This window comes from Balaenoptera physalus (genome assembly GCF_965194825.1).
Source record: "Balaenoptera physalus genome assembly, chromosome: 13".
NCBI lineage: Eukaryota > Metazoa > Chordata > Mammalia > Artiodactyla > Balaenopteridae > Balaenoptera > Balaenoptera physalus.
The window spans coordinates 106,951,164-106,969,570 of NC_138892.1; the positions used below are offsets into that span (position 1 = coordinate 106,951,164).

Consider the following 18,407-nt stretch of genomic DNA (forward strand, 5'->3'; position numbering starts at 1 on the left):
TGTGCTATGCGGCTGCTTCCCACTAGCTAGCTATTTTACATTTGGTAGTATATATAAGTCCATGCCACTCTCTTCTAGTTTTTTAAGAAGTAGCAGGCATTGTCTGTTCTCTTTTTTGGATTAGTAGTAAGTTATTCTGTATACTGAGTTTGTGAAACTGAGGAGCACATGATACCAACAGTGTTTGGAGTAGACCAACATTTTGGATAAGGTTCAGTTATTTGGAAAAATTTGGAAAGTTCTCATGGAACTTTCGATTTGGATGTCAGGATTGAAAACATAATCAGTATATAACACTTCAGTATATCTTCAAAAGGATAATCCTTTCTCTCTTCCCGTACTCTTTCCTAGGTTGTGTATTCTTCCTGTGCCTGGGGATCTTTTATATGTTCCGTCCAAACATCTCCTTTGTGGCCCCCCTGCAAGAGAAGGTGGTCTTTGGATTATTCTTCTTGGGGGCCATTCTCTGCCTTTCTTTTTCGTGGCTGTTCCACACAGTCTACTGCCACTCAGAAGGGGTCTCCCGTGTCTTCTCTAAGTAAGTATCTGCAAAGTCCGTATTTGATCAGTGATGGAGAGTCCATGGGCTAGGGGAAAACTTCCAGCAGAGGTGGCAGAACCCTTGATACCATCCGCTGGGAACTTTGATCAGAACCTGTAGCAGGCAGTAATTTTTAACATTAAATGGATTTTTTTTTTCTGTCCTAGACTGGATTACTCTGGTATTGCTCTTCTGATTATGGGAAGCTTTGTCCCTTGGCTTTATTATTCTTTCTACTGTAACCCACAACCGTGCTTCATCTACTTGATTGTCATCTGTGGGCTGGGCATCGCAGCCATTATCGTCTCCCAGTGGGACATGTTCGCTACCCCGCAGTACCGGGGGGTGAGAGCAGGTAAGAGCTCACAGAGGGCCCGCACTGGGCGCGCGTCTATTTGCCAGGCTTCGTTAAAGGGTCACCGTTGCCCAAGCATTACGCGAGGTACTTGTGATGCAGAGATGGAGAAATCCCAGTTCCCGTTCTCGAGGGCCTCGTAAAGTAGTAGGGGTGTCAGAGTGGAGTGTGGGTGCTGAGCTATCGCAGTTGACGTGTTTGGGGCAGTACAGTGTATGTGAGTTTAGGCCTGTGCACTGTCCTTACGGCTGTGGCTCCGTAACCTTTGTTAAAATCATGATTCCTCTTTCTCAGCTCAAGGTGTACTTTTTATAGTGATTAGTTCTTTTTTTGTTGTCATTTTTTTGTTTTGTTATATATTTTCATTTTATTAAAAAAATTTTTTTTTCCTATGTATTTTCATTTTAAGATGTGTAAAAAAAAAAAGTCTTCACTCCCAACTGATTGTGTTCTAAAGAGGCACCACACATCTTTTTTGATGCAGAGATAAAGAGGCTTTTTGTATTTAGGATAATGCCTGTTTAGTTGGAGATCAGTGGAAAGCCAAAAGCCCCTTCCTGTGTGAGTACTTCCTGTGTGAGGGCCTGGACTGGCGACTGACCCCTTGGAGCCAGGGCTGTGTCTTCAGTTTTCTACCCCCCAGTGTCAAACCCAGTACCTCCTGAGAATGAACAGGAAGTATTAGAAGGAGTACTTTTCCTTTCAACCTTTTTGTTTTAAACCATTTTGTATCAAACTCCAAGCCACAGTTTATCTGCAGTTACCTAGAAGGTTAGAAGTGAGAATTAACGTCCTGTTAATGAGCACTGTTGTAACTCTGTCCTCTTGCCTTTTGAGGATTTCTTTGAGCACATGAGCAGTGGTCAGGGTTGGCTCCCAGTGTTACTGAACCAAACCTGGGTCTGCTTGCCGTGCCAGCCTGCCGAACCCGGCTTGTGGTGGAGGACAGTGCAGCATTTATGTTGTAAGGCGCCAGACACGGAGTCTGGGGCGGCTAGTGCTCAGAAAACTTGAACTCCCCGATGGTTTGGGGGGAACAGTTTTTATAGGCAAAGTCTGGGGGAGGTCTGCATGGTGTGTGACCTCCCTCTGATTGATTGATGGGGGGTAGCGGGGTGGTGTTCCAGGAGCCTCAATCGTTGGCCTTCTGGTTCCAACCCGTCTGGGGTCCCCGTGCTTGTGCTCAGCCTGAAGTCACCATCCTCCACCGGTCGGGGCCCCAGTTCCTGTAGAAGAGCTCTGAGACATGCATCAGGTTGGGTCCCTTGAGGAGGAACCGGACCGTGCCCCTTTCCTGCACTGTTGTTCTTGACTGCTCCACCTTTGCTTCTGCATTCCCTCACTCCTCTCATTAGTAACTGTTGGAATCTGCCCTTTGGAACTCAGGAAAGGTCTAGGAGGCTGAAACCTTTTTCCTGCAAATAAGAAATGGGGGACACGGAAGGGCTTTTGTGCCCGGGAGGGCCCCACCGGGTCCTGCTGGGTTTCAGTACCCCCCTTTCCTGTGATATGCCTCAATCTTGGGGGGAACAGGTATTGGACAAGAAAACAACGTTTTGAGTAGAGAGGCTGATCATGAACTCGCAGAGAACTCGGTTTCCCCAGCGGTGCTCAGCTGTGGTGTTCAGCCCGGAGCACGAGCGATGGGAACGCTCCGGCTGAGTGGAGCTGCACGGCCCGCGGTCTGTGCGCATCAGAGGGACCACGTTCCTGAGCCTCTGGCTTTGGGAGTGATGGGCACGACCATGAGCAGCCTCTGCTTAGCACGTGGAGGAAAAGCGCAGTGAGGAGACGGGAGCGCGCTGTGTTCGGGGGGCGGGGTAGGAAGCAGGCCCTCTTGACTCCTTTCTTCTTGAGCCAGCACTGCCCTCGCTCCGCCCTCGGGGACGCCCGTGTCATCTATGAGTGTGCGCTCGGCATTGGCGCACATCCGTGGGCGCTTGCTTGTAACATCCAAAGCAAGTAATAGGCACCTTGTTTTTGAGAAAGCTTGTTACCAGATGGTGGTTTGTTTGGCAAAGGTCATTCTTACCTGTGTGTCAGACGTGGGAGCAGCTCCTGGCTGCTGGGGGGACGTCCCTGTGGTGCTTTGTTGACCCACGCCCTTCACGGTGGTTTTAGACCCACATTACCTTTAAACTTGTTTTGATCGTGACATTTTCTGTTACAACCCTAAACATGTCTTATTTTATATATGTATATATATATATAAATTATAAAACTTGGACAAAATGTCACTTACCCCTCCACTTGACACAGTCTGATTCTTTTTTTTGATATTTTTTATTTTAGTCTAGTTCATTAAAAAAAAACAAATGCTCATCCAGACTCAGTTTGTCTCATAACCTAGGTCATATCCAGAAGTTTGAAAAACACTGCTGTAGAGGGTTTTGAGGGCAGTCGGCTGTGGTGGAGTCGACTGATGCTCTGGGGCCCTCTCCCTTCCTCATCCCCACCTCCGTCCTTTCCACCCTACTCTCACCCCAGGAATGTCTGGTGCCTCAAAGGGAAGATGAAATATGTAAAACTGCTCTGTACTGTAATCTGTGTCTTTAAAGAAGCAGCATTTAGGGGTGCTTTGAGCAAAGCCCTAGAGCTGTCTGTTTCTAAAACACTCAGCAACATAATTCCAAACCCCTTGAAGACTGCTGACTTGTTAAGCTAAGCCTTTCTCAGCAGGAGGCTCTTTGCATGTGTAAATAGATCTCCTTTTTAGAACTTAGATGTGCTGTCTTGCATGTCAGAATCACAGAGTTTGAAGAACCTTCTTTTTCCTTTTGACCAAAAAGCTGATGTTGTTGCATCCTGCTGTGAAATATTCAGTTTACAGAATCACTGGTACCGTGCCAAAGTTCTTCTTCCTCATTGTCACTGTGTTCTTACAATTAATTCCCAGGAGTGTTCTTGGGCCTTGGCCTGAGTGGCGTCATTCCCACCTTGCATTATGTCATCTCGGAGGGCTTCCTGAAGGCCGCCACCATAGGGCAGATTGGCTGGTTGATGCTGATGGCCAGCCTGTATATCACGGGAGCAGCCCTGTATGCTGCCCGCATCCCCGAGCGCTTCTTTCCCGGCAAGTGTGACATCTGGGTGAGTATGGTCAGGGCTGGTCAGTGTCTATCCGTCCATCTGTTAGTGGGTTATTGGCAGACGGGGAAGTGGAATAGTTGAGGAAGTTTCAGACTCAGAATCCAGAGATGTGTATCCTAGCCCTCAGTCTCCCTCATGATTTGTATCTCTCTGGACAGTAAGTACAGTATTGACTAGTGTTTATTGGTAACTGACATGTGTTGGTGCCTGGCAGAAAGCTGAGGGAGCACTTTACAGGGACGGCCTCGTTGGATACACTGGCCCCATAAAGTGTAACAGCTGTTATCAGTGCCTTCGCTTGACAGTTTGGGAAATGAGGCTTCGGGAGATTAGGTAACTCCTTATCCAGCACCCCTGCCTATTAGGTGGCAGGAGTGGAATTTCAGTCTGTGCTCCTGTGCCCTACGCTGTGTGGCAGATCTTCTAGTCCTTCTTTGTCTGGTTTCCTCATGTATGAGATGAGGCTGACAGACCAGGTTTTTACCAAGGTCCTTTTTGATACCAAAATTCAGTGATTTGTAATGAGGGACTGATATACGTGTTTGGCTGGAAGAGGAGGTCGGATAGCTAGATGTGGTTAATGGTAAGAAAGGAGGAGAGAGGGGGCAGAAAATACAAGGGACCAATAGACAGACAGTCTCGTAACTGAAGGCGGCCTGAGGCATGTCAACAGCGCGGTGCTGTCTGACGTGGAATCTGACCTTCCAGGAGTCTGCTCCTCATCCAGCTGCTGATTATCACAGACTGAGCCGGTCCTCTAGTCTCTTCAAAGGTTAGCTATTCACATAAAAGAAAATGCTAACTGAGGTCATCTTTGGAACTTCAGATGATCAAATTTGTCTTTCTGAGATTGCCTCATCATGGTTTTGACATTGATATGGAGAAATTTTCACACCCCTCCCCGCCTTTTTGGAAAATGAATCCCCTTTGGTTTCCTAGGAGGTATCTCTTGGGAAGTGACTTACGGATCCCTCTAGTTTACACTTCTAAAATCGACGTCTTTCCCTTGATAATTAGCTTTGCCGTTGTTCACGTTGAGACTATACTGAGAGAATAGTGCAAGTTTGGAAGTGATACTTGGTGCACTGAGCAGTAGCCCCTTTGATGTGAACTAGCGCTCAACAGAACAAGTTAGATCAGAACTGTCACGTGCTTGTAGACCAGCTTCTGACTTGAGAGGGAAGTAAAAGGCCCTGCTTTCCTAGTCCTTTAAAAAAAAAAAAAACAAATTAGTTATTTCTGGCTGCGTTGGGTCTTCGTTGCTGCGTGTGGGCTTTTCTCTAGTTGCGGCGAGCGGGGGCTACTCTTAGTTGCAGTGCGCGGGCTTCTCTTGTTGTGGAGCACGGGCTCTAGGCACACGGGCTCAGTAGTTGTGGCATGTGCGGGCTCAGTAGTTGTGGCACATGGGCTTAGTTGCTCCGTGGCATGTGGGATCTTCCTGGACCAGGGCTCGAACCCGTGTTCCCTGCATTGGCGGGTAGATTCTTAACCACTGCGCCACCAGTGAAGTCCCTTTCCTAGTCTTTTTTTTTTAAATAAATTAATTTATTTTATTTATTTATTTTTGGCTGCGTTGGGTCTTCGTTGCTGTGCATGGGCTTTCTCTAGTTGCGGCGAGTGGGGACTACTCTTCGTTGCGGTGCGTGGGCTTCTCATTGCGGTGGCTTCTCTTGTTGCGGAGCACGGGCTCTAGGCATGTGGGCTTTGGTAGTTGTGGCACGCGGGCTTAGTTGCTCCGTGGCATGTGGGATCTTCCCGGACCAGGGCTCAAACCCGTGTCCCCTGCATTGGCAGGTGGATTCTTAACCACTGCGCCAGCAGGGAAGTCCCCCTTTCCTAGTCTTTTGATGTCGTATCTTCATGTAATTCTGGCGTCTTAGAGCTGAAGGAAACTCTAGCCACCAGGTATTTTGACCCTCTACCCCATCCTGGAAGTCCCTTTGTTTCCTCGGAGAGCAGCATTTAAATGATGTTCTGGTCCATGACAGCAGTGAGGAAAACACCCCCGTGTCTAACCATCGCCTGCTGCTCGGCAGCACAGGGTCCTCAGGGCTTTGGGGCCTGTTGGCAGCACCTGCCCCGAGTCCGCCAGGTCCCCAGTGTCAGGCGTGCATGTGTTCATGTCTCGAGCTTAGGGCCGCAGCTTGATTTCTGTGGGGACAGCTGGCCTTCAGCTCAGCAGAATGTGCTATGCATGCTGGACGCTCCGAGGTCTGTGGATGCCTGGAATGTGCGCTGTCACATCCACTCCCGCCCCTGCTCAGCGTAGATGATCTTCAGGACCTTCTGCCAGCGTTTAATAATGTGTCTCTCTACCCGCCCCCCACCTCGCCCCGCTCCAGTTTCACTCCCATCAGCTCTTCCACATCTTCGTGGTGGCTGGCGCTTTCGTTCACTTCCACGGCGTCTCGAACCTCCAGGAGTTCCGCTTCATGATCGGCGGAGGCTGCAGTGAAGAAGATGCACTGTGATGCCTGCCGGCGGCCGGGGACTGACCCTGAACCCGGGCCTGCGGAGCCTGCAGGCCCCCCTCACTGGCCGGTGACGCCAGGACCGGAGCAGCCCCAAACCCTGGCAGCCTCGTGGGCTTTGTGACGCCCCAGGGCTCCCGGTGGTCCGCGACTGGGAAGAGAAAACAAAAATAAATCACACCTCAGAGGTGGAGAAGAGGAGAGACGACCCAAACCCTGCCTTGTTCTTGGGTCTGCTGAGTGAGGACACTGTGAGACCCGGGCAAACTGGCTTCTGATCCGTGTCCTGCTTCTTTGTAGGTGTCGGGACAGTTTAGCTGGAGGCCCATTCTTCTCCCTCCTTCTCCTGAAAACAATAACGCAACCAGTTTCGGTGAACATTTATATCCTATAAGGGGTGGGGTGTGCTTTTGGGAGAACAAAGAAATTAATGTAAATAAGATTTCTAACTTACTGTTTAAATAAAAATTTATATAAATGTTTAAAACATAGGGGTAGGGGAGGGAGGGACGATTTTTGTATAGAATGAAACATGCAAGTACCACACACTGTTTCAATTTTGCACAAGTGACTGCAGGATGATCAGGTGACAGCCCCAGAATGTATAATGCCTTGTGCACCAGGGTGCCTTCTGAAGGCTGGCATACCTTGGGCCCTGGTGGGGCAGAGCCTACGGCCCAGCCCGGCAGTCGCATGGCCGCTCTCGCACCTGAGAGCCCTCGGGAGCCCCGAGGTGGACGGGAGCAGCGTGCGTTTTCTCAGTGGAAACAGCGCGTGAAAGGCTAACGGGATGTGTTAGATCAAGGCTCTAGTGACTGTGTAGTTAGAGAGAGCCACCTACTTGGGAAAATCACTTAGGCTGGCAGAGGGGCGGTGGAGGGGGGCACTGTTGGCACAGGGACCCATCGCAGTGCTTCCTGGCGTCCTCTTCAACTTGGTGGTGACTTGGCTGGCTGCCAGGGGTGGGGCGGGCATGAGAGCGTTCCGTGTCTTTGCTGTGGAGCTCTGGACCACCCTGTACGTTTTCCTCCGTGAAAATCACTGCCCTAACTACCCTTCCTCCCCCCGGGAATAAAAATCGACCTTTCCTGGCATCATAGTTCCTGGCATGGAGCCAGCCACAGAGGGATTCCAGGTGCCCCTGACACATTTACGTGGGTGAGAGAGCGTTTGCCTGCGGTGCTGTCCTGGTGACTCCAGGTGGCAGGTGCATCACCTCTCCATGAACGGGAAAGCCAGCGGCATGCCCCTAAAGCGGAGCCCACTGCCCTGCCAGTGCCTGAGTGGCCAGCACCACAGGACCCCACTTTTCAGGGCTAGTGTGGTGGCAAGTCTTACAAGGAAATGCTATGTTATTGCCATGGGGTCTGGCCAGATCCTGGAAGCTGTCACGTCTTTGAGGAGCTGCTTGAAGTGAAAAAGGCTGCTCATGTCCCAGAGGTGCCCTGTTAGGGTGTCAGAGGGCGGTAGGGGAGGGTCTGGTTCACGGAACCCTGACCCGGGCTCATGGAAGGACCATCAGCATAGCCCTTGAGTCCAGTTACTTACTCAGCCAAGACTGCAGGGGGTTAAATTACATCCTTGGGGTGGCGGGGACTAGACGTGAACATCGAGGCCCTGAGCATGGGGGCCGGCAGCCTCCAGGGGCCGTTTGGGAATGTGGGAAGGCTCTCCTATTTATTCAGCGTGGGGTTTGTCCTTGGTTATATTTCTCCTTCCTCGCCCCTTCCAATCTCCAGCAAAAGCTGGGAGCCAGGAAGGAAGAATCCATGGTAGAACTTAGGGAGAACTTAGCAGTGTTTTGATGCTGAGGGAGGTCACTGCCCTGGGTGCTGGGTGGGCCCAGCGAAAGACTCCGTGGGTGAGCTGGTGCCGTGCCGGCAGAAGGACGAGCGCTGTCACCCCCATGGGGAAGCCCAGCCCAGCAGGACAGGCCCACCCGGGAGGAAGCACACTTCGCTTCGTGAAGCAGCAGCACGTATCAGAAGCCACACTTGCTCTTCGGTCACGCACCTTGGGGTACAGGGCGTGTGTCTGCACGGCCCTGTGACACCACCAACAGAAGCGGCGGTCCCGGGCCCGGTCGCCCCACACTCCAAAGGAGGAGCGGAATCTGGCTCAACATAGCACAAACCCTTAGGAAAATGAAGCTAACACCACCCAGACGTCCTCCAGTAGCAGCCCCCGCTCTGGGGAGCGTGGCGGCGTGTGCGCCCATCCACGGGTGTGTCTGCAGCTCCTACCCCGCCGTTCGCGCACGTCTCAGCTCGCTGAGAACTCTCACAGGTTGGCGCCTGGATGCCTTACTCTCAGCAGGCAGAGGCTTGCTTGCTCTGTGCAGATTTTAATTTTCTTTTTGGGTCCTAGGCTGGTTAGGACCGCTACAGCTTCATCCTTTCACCATTAAATAGTGGCCTTTTCAGTATTTTCCCCCTTCCCGTTTATAAGTTGCTGAAGCCACAAAGCACATTTTTGGGGATCGTAGAGGGTTGGGATTCCAGAAAGGCATTTATGTGATGGTTCCATTCACCATGGGATTTCCCTACTTGCTGTATTGCTCACCTTCTAATAAAAAGAACCAAATGGAATATGAACTTTTTTGTTGGTTTTTTTTTTTTTTACTGCTTCAGCTTTCCTTTCCATAGCTTTTGATACTTCTTACTTGAAGCCTTAACTTAGACACTGAAGCTTAAATTTTCGGAAACGTCCCAGTCTGAGTGCCGAAGACCATTCTGAAAAAGCTCTCCGTGGACTAACTTTTCAAGAAGTTAAGATCTTGTGGAATTATTAATAGAATTCTTTGGCCACTAGGGGTATTTTCTATACTGAATAGAGTATCTGAGGACATTTAGGGGTGTGTGTACTCAATTGGGCTACCAATTGTTTGAAAGTTATATCGTATACTGTCACACATATAATGTTGAGAGTTTGCGAAAGTTGAAAATTTATTCTCTTGCAATTTTAGATAGTCTTGTAATTTGTGTATTTTGCGTTTCCATTTAATTTTCTTAATGTGTTACAATGGCAGGCAGGATAGTAATGAGTTAATAAAGATGGTGCAGTTTAAAAAACAAAGTGCCTATGCCCAACTCAGGTTTTCCCAGCCTTCACACTTTCATCATAACTGGGGGTACCAGGTGTAGAATGGAAGGGAGAGCTAGCTCTAAGGGGCAGTTCTTAATTTATTGTTAAAGTTACAAAAATGCTACCTAAGGAGTGCCTCATGCAGAGGGATCTGTTAAAGGACTCAATGCCTCATCTAACTGTAAGCAGCACCCACCGAACACGTCTGTGTTATTTCACTCTTGTTTTATAGGTGAGGAGGCTACAAGGGGGAGGTCTGACGCCCATGCCAGCATTCTTTACACTAAGAAGAAAACCCGGAGTAAAGGGTCTCATGTATATTGACCCAAAGGTTGGGCGTTTGTTAGCCCTTCTATGTAATTTGAGAAAAGAGAGGAAATCCCAACCCTTTTGCCGTAGGTAAATTTAGTTTTTTCAGGGGAATTTCCAGTGTTTGGATGAATTCTCATTTTAAGTGTAGAAATAACTTGAGGGTTTTTGCGCAGGTCACCCGGGAATGGGAGCTGCTGGCGTCCTGTTCTTGTTGACGGTCCTCGAGGCCTACAGACACCCCCTGGTTTTCCCTAGTCCTTTGCTGAGCTGGAAGGCTTTCTCAGCGATGTCCGTGGCGTTGGAAAGGAAGTGGATAGGGATGTGTTTGAATCTGGGCCGACGGTTGCTAGGGCTCTGCGGCCTGGAGAAGTCTCCAGGTGCCGTTGCTTCCGAATCACCCCAGGAATAATCCCTGGTCTCCAGAGTGTTCTGCTCAGCACGGAGCACTGACCCCACTCCCTGGGTCCCGCTGGAGGGATTTTCCCACCTTCAGCTGCCTGACTTGGGGCAAACAAGTCCAGGCCAGCTCTGCCTTCCGCAGTGATGGCAGATGTCCAGCCACGCGGGAGGGAAGGCCTCTCACTGCTGCCCTGGCCTGGGGAAAGCGCCTGAGCCTGCTGGGACCCGGCCCCGCTTTCTCGCCTGTGACCCCAGCTCCCCGAGGTCAGCATCCCTCAGATGAGCCGCAGGGACTGGCTAGCGTCTTTGCCAACCTCTTGCTCTCATTCCTCCCCCGTGTTTGCTTCTTTGACTTTGAGGGGTGTCTGCTCCCTTGCCCTCCCAAACCGAAACTCCACGTGGCATTGTGAAGCGGTGGTTGGAGCCTTTTACCTGATAGCAGCACTTCCATTAAAATACACACATTACGAGGCAGGCTTAGGAGTTAGTATATCCCTGCCCTGAGGAAGGCGCTGGCAGCACCTTGTGCTCTCGGTCACCCAAGAGGTGATGGTGTTTATAGGAAAAGGGATTTCAGGACTCTGTCCCCAGAATCTTGTCATCGATTAAACGGCTTTGGTTTTAACTTTGTTCCTCTGAAATCAAGGTGATGGCTCTTTAGCTTGAGCCAGGCTGCCCCCTGCTGTCCTTTGGGGGTGGTTAGAACCGTAGTGTATCAAACGGTTTTTGCTTCCATTGGTTCTGAAAGGGAGTTCAGGCCTTACAGTCCACTCCTGGCCACGCGGAGATGGGGGTGAAGCAGACGAGGCCAGGAGCTGCCCCAGCACTTCCTAAGTTTGGTTTTCATTTATTTAATTTTTACATTAAAATAAATTAGTTTATTTATTTTTTTAAGTTTATTTATTTTGGGCTGCATTGGGTCTTCACTGCTGCACACGGGCTTTCTCTAATTGCGGCGAGCGGGGGCTACTCTTCTTTGCTGTGTGCGGGTTTCTCATTGCAGTGGCTTCTCGTTTCAGAGCACGGGCTCTAGGCGCGTGGGCTTCGGTAGTTGTGGCTCGCGGGCTCTAGAGCTTAGGCTCAGTAGTTGTGGAGTACGGGCTAATTTGCTCAGTGGCATGTGGGATCTTCTCAGACCAGGGCTCGAACCCATGTCCTCTGCATTGGCAGGTGGATTCTTAACCATTGTGCCACCAGGGAAGTCCCTCATTTTTTAAATTTTTGGCTGCACTGGGTGTTCGTTGTGGCGCGCAGGCTTTCTCTAGTTGCGGCGAGCCGGGGCTACTCTTCGTTTTGGTGTGCAGGCTTCTCATTGTGGTGGCTTCTTTTGTTGTGGAGCACGGGCTCTAGCCGCGCAGGCTTCAGTAGTTGTGGCACGCAGGCTCAGTAGTTGCAGCGTGAGGGCTCTAGGGCATGCCTAAGCTTGGTTTTTAAATTATGTGGCCGGGACTTCCCTGGTGGTCCAATGGGTAAGACTCTGTGTTCCCAATGCAGGGGGCCTGGGTTCGATCCCTGGTTGGGGAACTAGATCCTGCATGCATGCTGCAACTAAGAGTTCGCATGCCACAGCTAAGAAGTCCGCAGGCCACCACTAAAGATCCCGTGTGCTGCGACTAAGACCTGGCTCAGCCTAAATAAGTAAATAAATAAATATTTAAAAAAATTACGTGGCCAAGATAGTTGATAAATTTGCCTGAAAAGGCTCTCCCTGGTTGGGTGGGGAACGGGACGCTGTCCTGGAGAGAGGCTGGCGATCGGGGTCTGGGTTCGTACTGTTGCTGCAGAAGGGCGCAGGGTCGCTAAGGGCCCCAGCAGGGAGGGGCTGTTGCCACGAGCTCTCTGTGACACCAAGTGGGGAGCTGGGGTGCAGCAGCCGAGGGGGCGGGAGACGGGCCCCCCGCTGCCTCCTCGCCCACCTGCGCCGGGCGGGCACCTGTGACCTCGCCTGTTGTTCTTGACATCCAAATGGTCATTTCTCCAGGCCCTCCGCCACGAAACAAGATGCTCTGATAGATGCGAGTAGGTGACATGTAACTAGTGCCGACTGCAGGTCGCGCAGTTTCAGGCTCAGTATGTGAGCCTCACGTTCACGCCTCACAATACTCTGCCGATAACTTGGAGCCAGGTTTCACCTCCGAGCCTGGGTTTCCTGGTCTAGGAGCGGATAATAGGCCCTACAGCAGAGGGTGGTTGTACGGGTTGGATGAGTTGGTGCCTGTTACTTCCACGGTGCGTTCGGCTCTCCAAGCATTGTTCTGCCTCGCAGACTGGCTGCTGAGCGAGCTCGGCTTGTCCCTCATCTTCTCTGAGGCTCGAGTTCAGCTGTCACTGGGCCACTGGTGCCCACCTCACAGGTAGATACGGGGAACGTGACAGCAGTGAGAGTAACGTGTCCTCGCGTGGAAGGCGCTTCATGAACGTCATGTGTTTGAAGGAGTTGGCGAGGCTGTTTGCTGGTGGGAAGCTTGCACGTGCGAGTGTGGGGGGCTGGGAGGGGTCCCCAGAGGCCCGGCGCGCGTGGTCCTTGCCCGTCATGGGGCTGGGCTGGACCTCCTCCTGGGAGGCCAGTTAAGCTCAGAGATCGGAGGCCACCCCAGCGTTTCTACACTGTTCCGCCTTTAGTGTTGCTCCCACAGTGGGGACTGTGGTCCCTGGGGAGCCGCGTCTACGGGGAGGAAGCCGGGTCTGCGGGGGAGGAAGCCCCGGCACCAAGACCCTGAGGGAGGGGTACCCAGATGCATCTCCCTTCCCACTGGATTCCGCTTTGCAAATGGCAGTGTTCCCCAAAGTTCCAACCCCAGGGACAGAGTCAGGTAGTCTCTCTTGTAGATCAGTGGCCAGAAAAAGACCAGCCTGGGACCTGGACCTCCTGGGGGCCTGGAGCTCTCAGGAGCCCCCTGGCCACGCCACCGTGAAGACCCCTCTTTTTCCTGGGACCCCTCTGCTTGGCTGCAGCTGTTCCTGCCGCCTCCCCTGAACTCGCATCCTCTTCCGAGGCAGCAGCTGTATAGCTCATCCTACTGGCTTTTTCTTAGAAAGATGCAAACACTAAGTTACGGCTTTGCAAAGACGTTTTTAGAAAAAATTTTTTAATAGCAACAGTTTGTGGACATCACGCGTGGCCATGTTCATGTAAAGGACCCTGCCTTTTCTCTGTCTCCCTCTGTCTCTCTGTCTCTCTGTCTCTGTCTCTCTTGCGCGCACGCGCACACACACACACACACACACACACACACATTTTTTGAGCTGCAGCTGGGAGACTGAGCTGATCCCCCCATCAGGCATCTCACCCTGGGGAAGCGGTGTTTCCCGTGGGGCCCGTTCCTGCCCTCCTCCCCTTTCTGCTGTGGCCCTCATTCCTCTCCTCTTTCTCAGTACATTGAAGTCCTTGGATTCTACTGAAGACCAACCAGATTCATTAGAAAGAGCTGCCCCTTGCTTTGGCTGGGTCTGGACTTCTGGGGAATAGAAGGAACAAAACTCTCTTGTCTTGGTCTAAATTGAGTTCACGCTGGACTCCAAAGAGAAGGTAGGAGGGGAGGGAGGCCGCCCATTGAGACGCGGGGTGGATGGTACCAGGCGCCCGGAAGGTCTCTGGGAGTGATTTCTGGTTCCGTCCAGCAATCTCAGGAGGGGGGACCATCAGCCCAAGACTGGATGAGCCTGGACCTGGGTGAGAACCCAACTGTAGAGCGCTGGACCCCGCTTCAGCTGCTGACTCTTTACAATGTCTCTGGAAGGGTCACCTTGTCAAAACCGGCTGGCCGGAGCAGGTGTCACCGCAGCAGCCGGGGCAGCAGTACCCAGGCACCCAGGGGCAACAGGAGCAGGGGCAGCGAGGCTGAGGTGTCCGAGGCGCCGCCACAGTCCTGGGCATTCTCCTGTGAACCCAGAGCACTCACGATGGGGCGACCGCCCCAGGCAGAGGAGGCTGGGAATCTGGAGAGGGATCGCTGGGACTAATAGGGGCCAAGGGGCTGGGGAGAGAGGGAAGTTCCAGCAAGCGGAGGGAACACTGCCCCCTTTCTTAGACCCCTGCCTTCTAGGGGAAGGCAGAGGCTGCTCACTCAGCCCCAGAGCTGGACTCAAGCCTTCTCGCTGGCCCCAGCCTTGGAGGGGCTGTGGGCTCATCCTCTTAGAAGGACTTCAGAGAAGCCCTGGACTCCGGGAGCATCTTGGGTGTGGAGGCAGCCATGTCCAGCAAGGACGGCCCCATGTACAAGGAGCCCAGCTACGTGGTGGGTGCACAGGGCCGGTCACCAGCGGTATTATGTGCCTAACGGTTTCCTCCTACTTGCTTGGACCACGTGGAGCTGCGTGCAGTGAGGGCCGTGTGGAGAGGCTGTGTTATAACGCACAGAGGGCCCCGACCCTGGGAGATGCGGCTCTCCTTGTAGAGCGCCCCTGGGTCCCTCCCGCTGGCTTAGCATCTGAATGACACGGGGCCCAGCGTGAAGGCACACCTATGGGTGATTCCAGTCATCCACGCACGTGCCCCCACGGCTGCACCCACGTGTCCAGACGCTCTCACATCTGAAGGGCACAAGCTCAGGGCTGAGGGTTTGGGGATGGAGCCCCCCCAGCCCCTACCTCTGGATGGAAGGCGTGGCAGGCATCCGGTCGCCGGCGGAGCTTCCGGGAGCGCATCTTGTCACACTTGACTGTGGCGTTATGTGCAGAATTCACTGTTAAGGTGAACACACCTGCCGACGGAGCTAATTCTGGAGACTCTGGGGACCGAGCTCTGGAAGAACTTACCTCTGGTGGGACCAGCTGCCTTGGAAGCGGCTTCCGGGGTCAGGAGCAGCACCGGGGCCCCGGGGAGGGTGGGAGAACAGGTAGCGATGCTCTTGGGGGAGGGGAGGGGAGGTGTTGATGGCAAAAGGGAGGCTGGCCCCTTCCTCTCAAAGTCTGAGCCCCTCAGTGTCATGTCCTACCCGCCACCCCTCCCTCGCCCGTACACGCTGGAGGGTCGGGAGGATATATTTGACTTCCGTAGCCTCCTGCAGGACTGGCGGGAAGATGCTGCAGTCACAGGCGGGGTCCGTCACCAGGAGGAGAAGGTTGCTGGTGGGAATCTGTTGCATCACGAATGTCCTGCGGCAGAGAGGTTGGCTTGTGGAGGTTCCTGCGGCAGCTGGACCCTGGGCTTGTAGGGGAGGCTCTTTTGGAGCCGGGTGTGAGGACTCGGGGCCAGGTCAGCCCGAGGGGGCAGCCTGGGAACCGTCCCAGCAACCGATGGGCTGCCTGGCTTATTTTCCCCACGAGCCTTTGCAGCTGCTCTGCTCCTTTCCTAGCAGATTGGAAGTGAGGAAGCCCAAACATCTGCGGGGGAGGGGACAGGAGCTGCTGTTGACACACGTGGGGACAGCAAGTCAGGACTGTCCCAAGCAATCAGGGCTGCATGGCCGCCTCTGCTCCGGGCGGGGATGCAGTGCTCGCGCTTGGCCGTGAGGTGGTCCCACAGTCCCACACGCCGCCTGGAGGGCAGGGAGAGCAGGTGCAAGCTGGTCGTGGTCTCTCGCTCGGCCAGTGCGTTGGCGACAGCCACTGCCCGGCGTCTGCTATGGGGTGGAGGACTTCCTACATGCACGTGCACACACACGTGTACACGCACATGCATACATACACACGTGCACACAGGCACACGTATATATTTAACCTTCACCGCGCCGTATGAGGTTGGTATTATCCCTGTTTTGCAGGTGGGAAAACTGAAGCCAGAGAGGGTTAAGTAATGCGCCCTAGGTCACACAGCTCCTCTTAAATCAAGTCCGTCTACTCTGAGGACTTCGCTTTACCCGCACTGTTCGTGTATCCAGACTGCCAGCCTCTGAGACAAGTGTACAAATAACAATATTCCCGAGAAACTGGCTGCGGTGAGGGTAGAATCCCTCCCTCCAGCACACGCCTGCACGAGATGGGCCTGACTCTGATGCCAAAGTCTGAGGCACCACACTAGAAGGTAGTTTGCTTGAGGCCTGGGTCTCAGGTACATCCCGGGAAGCCCCGGGGGAGTGGCACGCTGGCCAGGGGCACAGCCTAGGGAAGACCATAGCCTCGGGGTCAGGACAGAACCTCCTGGGGGTGGGGTGGCCCGGGGTCCAGGTGAGAGTCAGTGGGACAGAACTTTCAGCCAGGCCTCCCTTCCTCCCTGGGTCAGGGCCTGGCAGAGCTGGGGGACCAGCCACCTCCCCTCGGGAGTGGGACCCAGAGACAGAAGTGCCAGGTGCCCCAGCCACTCCCAGAAGCATCTTGGGGCCTCTCCCATCCCCGGCCAGCCCCGCACTTGGCGCCCTGGGCACCCGGCCTGTGGTCCCTCCGCTGAGCCTCGCCCGCGGGGATCCCTCCCCCGTCCCGCTCAGCCCTGCTCACTTCTGGCAGCCCCCGCACTCCACGACGCCGTCAGCCCCCCGGATGGCCGTCTGGTGCACGAACACGGGGTAGGTGGTGTCGCAGGGCTGCAGCACGTCCTGCTTCTTGTGCTTGTGGGCTGCGGGGACACGGAAAGGGCATGGACTCAGGGGCGCCTCGGCCACAGCTGCGGGGATGGGCTTTGACGCCCCGGGCAGTGCGGTCACCGCGCCAGGAGTGAGACGTCCGTCCACTGGCAGGTGGCTCCCCGGTCAGGACTTGGGGCCGGTGGAGGGGAGTGGCCGCGTGTGGGTGACACGCTCGGGGACCCTGGGGATACCCGTCTCTCTCCTCACCGTCAGCAGTGACGTCCAGGGGCTGAGAGGAGGGCAGGGGCTGGGGGGGGGCCTGGGAGACGGCAGCCCTTCGTCCTCTCCCCCCTCCCTCCCTGCGGGGGGCCCAGCGGGCACCCTGCACGGGCAGCTCCAGGACAAGCCCTGGGTCCGCCCCCGCCCCCTGCCCCCGTGGCTACTTGGAGAGCCAGGCAGGGGCCCTGTGCCCAGCCTCCCGGGCTCCTCAGTGGGGCCTGTGTGGTCACTAGAGTCGGCTCAGAAAGGACTCAGCAAACACAGGGCAAAGGCCTGGCAGCCGCCCCAGAGGGCCCACGTCCACCCCTGGGGGAGCAGACCCCGCTCGCCCACGAGGGGCTACGGCCTCGGGACTACACAGATTTCCTCCTGGCGCTGTAAGCGCTCTCAGCCCAGGAGAGGTCTGGGGGGCTCCGTTTCCCCGGGGCAGGGCTGCACCTGTGTGGGATGAGCTCTGGGCTACACCCACACCCCGAAGGAGCAGGACTGCAAGTTGGGAGGGGCCTTCAGAGTCAGGGGGTCCAGATGGAGAGAGCTCTCCAGGACAGCGCCCAGCCCAGCACCCAACTCCTTGGCTGCCCTACTTACAGTGATGGAAGACGGCCTTGGCTGCCCAGGACCCGCGCACGGCATGGGGTGGTGATGATGTCACACAGGTGGTGATGTCACATGGTGTGGGCGTGATGCCACACGGGATGAATGACATCACACGGGTGGATGACGTCACACGGGATGGATGATGTCACACGGGGTGAACGACGTCACATGGGATGGATGATGTCACGTGGATCGGTGATGCCCCGGGATGGTGTGACGTCACACAGGGGTGAGGGAAGGTGATGAGAGAAGCCGATAGGATGGATGTGAGCGGTGGACTCTCCGGAGCCCCCCTGCCCCTCCCCCTGAGGGGACGGTTTCCAGGTGGAGGCTGGAACGACACTCACCCTCGGCCCCGCTGTCCCCACGCCAGGAGCCCCAGGCGCTCCACTCCAGCAGGAGCCTGTCAGGCACAGGTGAATCTCAGAGACCTGCTTGCCCTCTCCAGTGGGCCCCCAAGCTGTCTGCCCCTCGCCCCCAGGACACCCTTGTCCCTGCTGGAGGCTCCTGGTGGCAGCGGCATGTAGGAGGGGCGTCCCATTCAGGCCTGGCCGGTTCCACCTGAGGACCTCACCCTCCTCCTTTGGGGTCGTGGGGACCTCGGCAGCTCCCCTCAAAGGGCTCCCTCATAAACCACCCCTGCACAAAGCCCCCCAGCCCCTCACTCACAGCAAGAGCTCATTCACCAGCCACCTGGTAGCAGTCAGGAGGGCAGAGATGGGCTGGGAGGAGAGGGAACACACTGTGAGTGAGCCCCAGGGCCCCCTTGCTCTGCGCCATCAGAGACCACACCCTGGGCTCTCCTCCACCCCTTCCCGGCAGTGGAAGCAGCGGAA

General features: G+C 54.5%; 2 protein-coding genes across 3 annotated transcripts in view; one reads left to right on the forward strand and one right to left on the reverse strand.

Annotated features, from left to right (window-relative positions):
* The window catches only part of ADIPOR2 (adiponectin receptor 2), a 51,769-nt gene extending 42,718 nt beyond the window's left edge, over positions 1 to 9,051 (forward strand). The window contains exons 5-8 of one of the 2 annotated variants that reach the window (XM_082422160.1): positions 352 to 538; positions 709 to 896; positions 3,793 to 3,986; positions 6,329 to 9,051. In XM_082422160.1, the coding sequence (XP_082278286.1) occupies positions 352 to 538; positions 709 to 896; positions 3,793 to 3,986; positions 6,329 to 6,457 (698 nt within the window). In that variant the 3' untranslated portion in view covers positions 6,458 to 9,051. The remainder of the gene's footprint in view (positions 1 to 351; positions 539 to 708; positions 897 to 3,792; positions 3,987 to 6,328) is intronic. The other variant, XM_082422161.1, reaches the window with a different exon arrangement.
* Positions 9,052 to 12,942: 3,891 nt separating this feature from the next.
* The window catches only part of CACNA2D4 (calcium voltage-gated channel auxiliary subunit alpha2delta 4), an 81,173-nt gene continuing 75,708 nt past the window's right edge, over positions 12,943 to 18,407 (reverse strand). The window contains 7 exon segments of the mRNA XM_082422103.1: positions 12,943 to 14,133; positions 14,843 to 14,913; positions 15,216 to 15,349; positions 16,628 to 16,745; positions 17,563 to 17,583; positions 17,919 to 17,974; positions 18,241 to 18,293. Coding sequence (XP_082278229.1) covers positions 14,029 to 14,133; positions 14,843 to 14,913; positions 15,216 to 15,349; positions 16,628 to 16,745; positions 17,563 to 17,583; positions 17,919 to 17,974; positions 18,241 to 18,293 — 558 coding nt within the window. The 3' untranslated portion in view covers positions 12,943 to 14,028.